The 8298-nt window shown below is 32.6% G+C and overlaps 1 protein-coding gene across 1 annotated transcript in view; it reads left to right on the forward strand.

Moving 5' to 3' along the window:
* Positions 1-4311, forward strand: part of LOC147384406 (uncharacterized) — a 16205-nt gene extending 11894 nt beyond the window's left edge. The window contains exons 3-5 of the mRNA XM_086424925.1: positions 3702-3832; positions 3973-4087; positions 4239-4311. Coding sequence (XP_086281051.1) covers positions 3702-3832; positions 3973-4087; positions 4239-4311 — 319 coding nt within the window. The remainder of the gene's footprint in view (positions 1-3701; positions 3833-3972; positions 4088-4238) is intronic.
* The last annotated feature ends 3987 nt before the right edge of the window (positions 4312-8298 follow it).

Genomic DNA, 8298 nt, shown 5'->3' on the forward strand with positions numbered 1-8298 from the left:
CGATTCTCAAAATTGCGGAAATAAAAACTTAAGGAGAATTGTAATCTGGAAATACCCACAAATTATATAAAAAAAACATACCTCTAGCCATTGATTTTCACACTCTTTCAGTGCGCTTTTTCTATCTCGATTGGCACTTCTAAAACTCAGATTCACTCTAATAGATGATGTAGACTAAAGGAGAGATTGAGAGAGTGATAAGTTTGAGGACCAAACAAAGCTAAATATAACCAATTTTGATCTAGACTTCCATTAAGCACTTGTTCACGTCTTGGTTAGTTGCCACACTCGGATTTGTTCGTGGGTCACGTTTTCTAACTACAAGAAACATGTTGAAGACAAAGTGGATTACTTCAAGAGCTTCGAAAAAGGGATTTTAGATCTACCATGAAATCGGGGCTAACATTCAAAACATTATGACAGTCCCCTCTACCTATCATCAGGTGACCAGATTCCCCAATAAGAAAAATACAATAGAAATATGGGGGGACCAAGAGATGTCAATGAGATTCTTTGCTACCACTTTGAAGGGAGGAAGAGGACCCAAAGAGGTTAAGCAACAGAAGAGAAAAGAAGGCACCCCCAACAATAGTATTTATATCTCGAACATCTGTTAAACATGGTTGCAGTAGTGGAAAAAGTAGATGTTAGGGATGACAGAGAACATACAACGGTCATCAATTGGTTACTTCCGGGATGTATTCGCTTGGGGATATGCCAAGCATCAATCCTTGGGTGGCATGCCATGAGTTGAATGTGGATCCAACAATTCGATTGGTCCGATAGAAACAAAGAAGGTTGGCTACATAGTTACAATGGTCATCGATGGGTCATTATCGAAGGAAGATCAAGAGCATTGATTCGTTTCTTCAAAGCTAACCTGGATGTATTCACTTGAGGATATGAGAGGCATCGATCCTCGGGTGGCATGCCACAAGTTGAATGTCGATTTAAAAATTCGACCGGTCTGATAGAAACAAAGAAAATTGGCTATGCAAGGAATCCATGGTGACGTTGGAAAGCTGCTGGAGGTCTGGTTCATCAAGGAAATGAAATACCGCAAGTGGATTGCCAACATAGTGTCTATCCCTAAAAACGACGAAAGGGTAAGTGTATGCTTCAATTTTACAAATTTAAACAAGGCCTGCCCAAGGGACATCTTTCATCTTCCACAGATTGATGCAACCTTGGGGTATGAAAGGCTATCCTTATGGATGATTACTCTGGATACAATCAAATAGTGGAACCTTGGAGCATGAGAGGTTGTCCTTGCAACCTCGAGGTAGTGCAAGTTTTTGCATCTACAAAACCCATGTGTATCCATTATTCTTGGTGATCCCGATTTTGGTTTCACCTATTTTAGAACCGAAATAAACCCTACCCATCGACACTCCCTATTCCAATAATCCTATTTAATCTTGAGAGTTGCTATTGGCACGCCAAGTTTTTCTCATTTTACCCTAATTTTAAAAAAAGAAGTGAATGATTGAGAATAAGTAAAAGTTGGGGTGCCAATAAGAGCTCTCTCTCACATTTCTATTTTTTTAATATATTTTTTAGGTTTAGGATTTTATGAGCCTAGCTAATCGTAATTGTGATGAACTACTGAATTGTTTAAATGAATGTTATAACTTTTGTATTGTTGATTAATAACTCGAGGTGCGATAAATAATTTAAGAAATTGGAAGTAATAAGTAAAAGTTGGGGTGCCAATAGCAGCTATCTTAATTTTTCATCCTTAGATCCAATTGTCTTCCTTATTTAATCAGCCGAACAATAGACAAAGTGAGTTAACTGGACTCAACCGAGTTTCGAATCAAATTGCTTTTAAACTCGTGCAAACCAACTCACTGAATCAACTCGAAAACTCAACCTAGTCAATATGGAAATGCATGCTGTTGGGTGGCTTGTATTTAATATTTTCCAACGCAGTGCATGTAATAGAAGCCTTGTAATTGAAGACAGGAACTCCAATAAGTGAGCTTTGACTTCTTGGGAACTATCGTAACTGTGAGGTATTCCAAGGGTCACATTATGGGAAGTATGTTCTTAAGAAGGAGCAGTTTATTCTACCATTTACTAACGACTGTAGTTCCAAAATTGCATCCAACGACAATGGCTTTTTGGGGTAAGTCTTCTTGTTGAAAGTCATGACTTCTTAGGTATATATATTAAACATGCATCTTTAAAAAAAAATTGTTAATATTTTCCATGAAAAACTTGTGTTGTGTGTGTATGTCAAATCAAACTTGTAATTTTAGTGTATTTTATTATAAGAAATATAAACTCTTGTTTTATAGTGACCTTCAATAAGGATATCGAACTCAAATCCATGTTATATTATTCTTAATTTTTTTTTTTCCTTTTGTATTTTTCTTTTTGAGATCCAAGAGATTGGAAGAAACAAATAATATAGGTTGCCAATTTTGCGATGTTACTATACTATAATTTTGTTGGAGTTGGAAAATTCCTCATCGTGTTCATACACATGGTATTTTATTTTGGGTTGAAAAGTTAGTTAAATCTAATGAGTATATAATTGATTTAATATAGGTTGTGATTTCACACAATAGTTAGGGAAGTTCTTTTTATCTAAATTTTACTATTCATGATAAGAAGGAATTCTAGATTTCCAGCACTATATAATATGTATGGAAGGTAGCTCTCCTTATTTCAATTTAGAATAATTCTCTAGCTTGGATTTATTTTATTTTATTTTATACTTCAAATTTGGCCTTCAATCACTAAAGATTGTTCTTTGTTAATTAGCTTGAGATAATAGTTTGTTTTTGAAAGGTTATATAATCTATTTTGATTGATACATGATATACCCAAAACTGGCTGTTAGAGTTGGTAAGGAGTTGTATTGTTGAGTGATGGATAATGGGTTCAAAACACATTAGCAGCTTTGACATATATATATTTTGGTCTCATTGAGAAAGGCTCATTCATTGTGGCAGAACCAAACGTCCCAAGCTGGGAAACCTGACCTCTCTCTCTCTCTCAATATCTATATTATTGAAAAACAATAGGATCAATCATTCCACAATTTAACTTGGGTTAGAAGAAATATAACTTTTCTGCCTATTTTATTCTTCAGGTGTCAAACTGAAGCCGGAAAGACAATACACGCATCTATACGATAGTAATAAAGGAAGACTTTGTATCACTCAAGTAGGTGTATTCATTTAGATGTCACACACATATTAATGTTTGTTTAATTTTATTTGTTCTAATTGAAAAGGGTACCTATTCATTTCATAGGCAACATTATCACATCACAATAGTACATCTACAAGGAGCAGTGCGATTCAATGCAAAGTAGGGTATAATAGTCCTTTTCTTTTATGTTCATTGTTGCCTGAGAAGGTCGAAACATGTTCCATACATGTAGAGTTTGAGGAGAAGGAACAAGTAATTTTTTCAGTTAGTGGGACTAGAAGCATTTATCTTACTGGTTACTATAAAAAACTCAATGGCCATCCTTCGCAATTCAAAGAAAGTCCTCACTCTAGCGTTTATGAAGATGATAAGTATGCTCCAGTCTTTTTAATTATATCTAAAATTTAATAGATCATTGATCAATTTATTAATATAAATTTTCCTTCATAATTTTTAGATGTTTAGACTTTATGATTTTTTTATATATTTAAATTAAAGGTTTTATTATTATTATTTTTTCATTTACAAATACGGTTTAGTGACTCTTACGGGGAAGATATTAGTGAGGATTATGACAATAGAGATGATGATTACGACTACGAGGACAGTTTCATCAATGATGGAAAGATCGAGAGAGAATCTCCTTCTCCTCTATCCAAATTAAAAACAGGTATATGTTGTATTGTATCAAATTCTAGTAAAAATATCATTTTAAGTTTTAATGATCACAAAATATAACAAGACATATGCATGTATACATAGAACACACTGTATTATGGATTGCTAATATATTTTGACATTCAATTCTAGATCACCGTAGAATTGAAAAGAAGAATCATGGTTACAAACGTCTAAGGAAGAAATACGAGGTGAGGGAGGAAGACATTTGCTCAAAGAAAAAAGTAGTAGATGATGTGCAAGAAAGGTATTATTTTATTTAAATTTATTTTATGTTTAGAGCCATCTCTTTCTCTCTCTCTCTCTCTCTCTCTCTCACACACACACACACACACACACACACACACACAAACACATTGTAGAAGCAGTTGTGAATGCTCCTATTTCTTATGGCACAGGAGGAATCTTGCATTAATTCAGTTGAAGACAAAGAACTTGAAGATGAACATGAAAGAGAATGGAAGACCATAATATTCAAAATGGACAGTATTGTGGATGTTTTGGATCAGTTGTTTTGTTTTACTTGAACTTGAAGTAATCGTTATTTGAAAACCTTGAATTATTCGAATGAATTTTTAATTTTTTGCCAAATTTAAGATTTAAATGAAAGTAAGCTTTTGATTGACCAAAGTTGATCTTTTCTGTATTTTGCCTAGTACTGGTAAAATGCACTAGGGTTGCACATCATATCATATTATTATTTTTTTTCAGAAATAATTTAAAAAATAGTTAATCGCAAATGATGAAAGTAAGTTTTTTCATAAATGGCCATAACTGAGTTACTAATCTCATTGATAAATAGGCTTACCAATAAAAAATAGTACTTCATTAAAATATTTAGGTGACATACATCACCTTAGAAGATTTCTATAAAGAACCAGGAATCTGCAATTAATGTTTTAGGAGGGGAGGGTAACATTAGCTCACTTTAGATTAAGTGACAGTTTGCTGGAAAATATTTCTAATCATTTACTTTAGAAAAGGAGATAATGGATCTTTAGACCACTGGGAAAGCCATGACTAAATTTTTCATGGAGATGAATTTAATAAGTATTTCGAGATGAGAAGTGCCAATCAATCAATTGTCCCACTAGTACTTGGTTTGAGTCAATATGGGAACTGAAGATTGTGAGGATCACGTCGTTGTGGCTAGAATATGAAGGACTCGGACAGCTGTTAAGAGGATGGAATGTGGGTTTCAAAGGGATTGAGTGAGTTTCAGGCGGAGATCGAGATCGGAGTTCTAACAAAGGTTAGATACAAACATTTGGTAGCTCTCTAGCAAATTGAGTTGTTTTTGTGTCAATGGGAATGAAAGTCTTTTTATCTACGAATGGAATATATATGCTGCAAGGGACTTTGGGTCAGCATTTGGTTGATTGGACATTGGAATGAGAAGTCTCTCTCTTTCATGGAAGTAGAGATTCTCAATTACATTGGATGTAGTAGCTAGAAGAGTTGAATATCATCCACACAGATTTGAAGCCTTCAAATATAATATACTTCTTAGGGATGACATGGGAGCTAATTAAGGTTTCAGATTTTGGACTTATTAAGAACGCTCTTGATGGATATTTAGCACCCGAGAATGTTTATTATTATTTTTATTTCAGTTTTCTTGATTAAATTATTGATATTTGCATAGTTGTGGTGAAGTTTTATTTATTTATTTTTACTTAGATTAGTTGTGCCCTGTAATGTATGATCATAATCTGTAATGTATGTTAGAATGTGGATTTTTGTGAATGAATGAATTGTGTTGAAGTTTCTTATGGGTTAATGTAAAATCTAAGAATGTGACTTTAAGGTGGTGGTGTGCTAGAAACCCAAAAAAAGCATAGTTCTTTAAATTTTATTTTAACTTGTGTCAGAAATGATAAACATAACTATCTATAGCTATTCCTCATATAAACAAGTAGGTTTCGGCTGTGCAATGGTGGAATCTACTATGACTCCCCAACCTTTTAGATTTACCTCTCTCATATATCCTTTATCGACTACGAGGTTGTTCTTTTAGTGCACCATAGGAAGCAAACCATAATAGAAGATGTGCCGTAAGATCAAATTATATCTGAAGAATAATTGCTAGCTTTAGTGTCTTTTGTTTGTCTTCTTCCTGATTATAATGTAAAGCCTCTTTCCCAAGGTCATCGTTGAGAATTAACAGTAGTCCTACGCACTCTAGCTAAAAACATGAATAGGCACTGTTTCTTGACAAAGCTGGAAAATATTAGAGTGCTCCTGTGTGATGTGTACTTCAGGTAAATCCATATATATATATATATAGGGAAGGTTTTTTCTGTTCTGTTGGGGCTGTATAAACTTTCAAATAGCTGTAGTGAAGTTTTATTTTTTATTTTTTATTAGATTAGTTGTGCACATGTGCCCCGTAATGTATGTTAGAATGTGAATTTTTATGAATGAATGGATTGTGTTGAAGTCTCTAATAGGTTCAGGTAAAATTCAAGAATTACGCGAGTAAGAATTTTTATGATCTGCTACACTATGACAGTTCACCCTTGGGATTTGTCATAATTGTTAGAGTCATGATAATTGACTATCCCACGTGGCATACACAATTGACTATCTGACGTGACAAGCATAGAATAGTAGATCTGTGTTCCTCGGGATACATGGTTCCCTCGAGTTACACTTTTTAATGGGAAAGTGCAGTTGTGTATCCCGAGGAGCAGACTTACGGTTCCCAAACTTGTCATGTCAAGGTAGTCGATTGAGTTTGCCATGTGGGGTAGTCAGATTATCACGATTCTAATTGTTATCCTAACCATTTTATGTATGCATGATCGCTTCTAGTTCTAGGCATTTCCACTAAATAAAAAAATTTGCTTAAGATTTTATTTGTGTGAATATCACAGGAAAATCAAAACAATAAACATACTTAAAAAAGACGAAACTATAATTAGATATCTTGTACATGCTTATTAAGGAAAATCAGGCATTAAAATAAAGTTTATAAAGATCTCTAAAAGTTTTACTCTTCAAAAGAAAATTCTACTCTTTGTGTGATATTTTTGTAAGAAAATGATAAGGATTGGATATTAAACACAACCAAAGCAAGTGGGAAAAGGTAAATAATTTTCATCGGATTAACTCTCAATTCATTGGAAATATGACTTGAGTGTTGAAAAGTTTTCATGCACGTACGAGGATGCAGATTTTTTACATCCACACTTTTTTTTTTATACAAGTTAGAACTAGATATAAATATAAATTAACTATTTTAGAAATATTATAAGATATTCATTCATACATGAACTTCGGGTAAATTCTCAAATAATTATCGAAACTTTCAAAATTATAAAAAATTTATTGGTAGAGCTATCACATGATATTAACAAATCATTATCAAAGTGCCAACACTTGTAATACTTTTGGAATAAATAAAATTCAAATAAAATTCCTATAGTTATTTGGAAATTTCCAATGAAACAAGGGGTAATTATTAAAAAAATCCTATGACAAATAATATTTTTCATAAAAGATAATATTTTTTTAAATTACCAGGATGCTAACTTCAATCAGTGTTAATATTAGTTATTTTTTATAATTTAATTCTAAAAATACCCCTACTTTTTTATTCTGACCTTTGTATAATTTTTTTTAATGTCACTATTTTATTTATTGTATTAGTTGTATATAATCTTTTACAAGTACTATTATAATGAGAGAAGGTGGAACAGAAGTGGTCGATCACCATATTTGAGTGGTCATAAATGCCCCCACTCTTCTATATAAATTTAATATAATCAGGATCATTTTAGTCAAAACCCAAAAAATCACAACCCACAAACCCTGAAGCACTTTGCTTGGTTTTCAAAATTACAAAAATATCATTTTTTACTATGTAATCTACAACAATCCTTTATCTTTACCATTATAATGAGAGAAGACATATTAGAACCCAAGGCGTGTCAATGGGTAATGGGTAGTAATTTTAAGGACCTATTATTGGGTACCCATTGGAAAAATGGGTAAATAGGGTGCTTTTTTTTTTTTTTGAATTTTTTTATTATATATATTTAAGATGATGCTTATGTTTATTATTTAGTAGTACTAGTGAAGCGCATATGCGTTGCATGTGAAATAACATATAGTTATTACAAGGTCCGTGACACCATTATAATAGTACACATCCTAAGTAATTTTATTATAAAATCACGCCGAATAAAATGAGGTTTTATGATCCTAGCAAATATTTAAATATTGTGAAAATTACAAAAAAAAAAAAAATACTTATGGAGTATATTCATAATATACCCATATAAAACATGTATATCAATTGTAAACACCCCATTTTTGCCTAGGCCTTGAGAGGATCAAAAACCTTCTGAGAAAGGGCTTGAACCAAGTGTATTTCAAAAAGATTTAAAAGAAACCCAATTTTCAATCAACCTTAAGGCCTAAAGGCCATTTGCAAGATTCTTGATTTAAGCCTGA

This window comes from Akebia trifoliata, chromosome 15, assembly GCF_017979445.1.
Source record: "Akebia trifoliata isolate Shusen 1 chromosome 15, ASM1797944v1, whole genome shotgun sequence".
Classification (NCBI taxonomy): Eukaryota; Viridiplantae; Streptophyta; class Magnoliopsida; order Ranunculales; family Lardizabalaceae; genus Akebia; species Akebia trifoliata.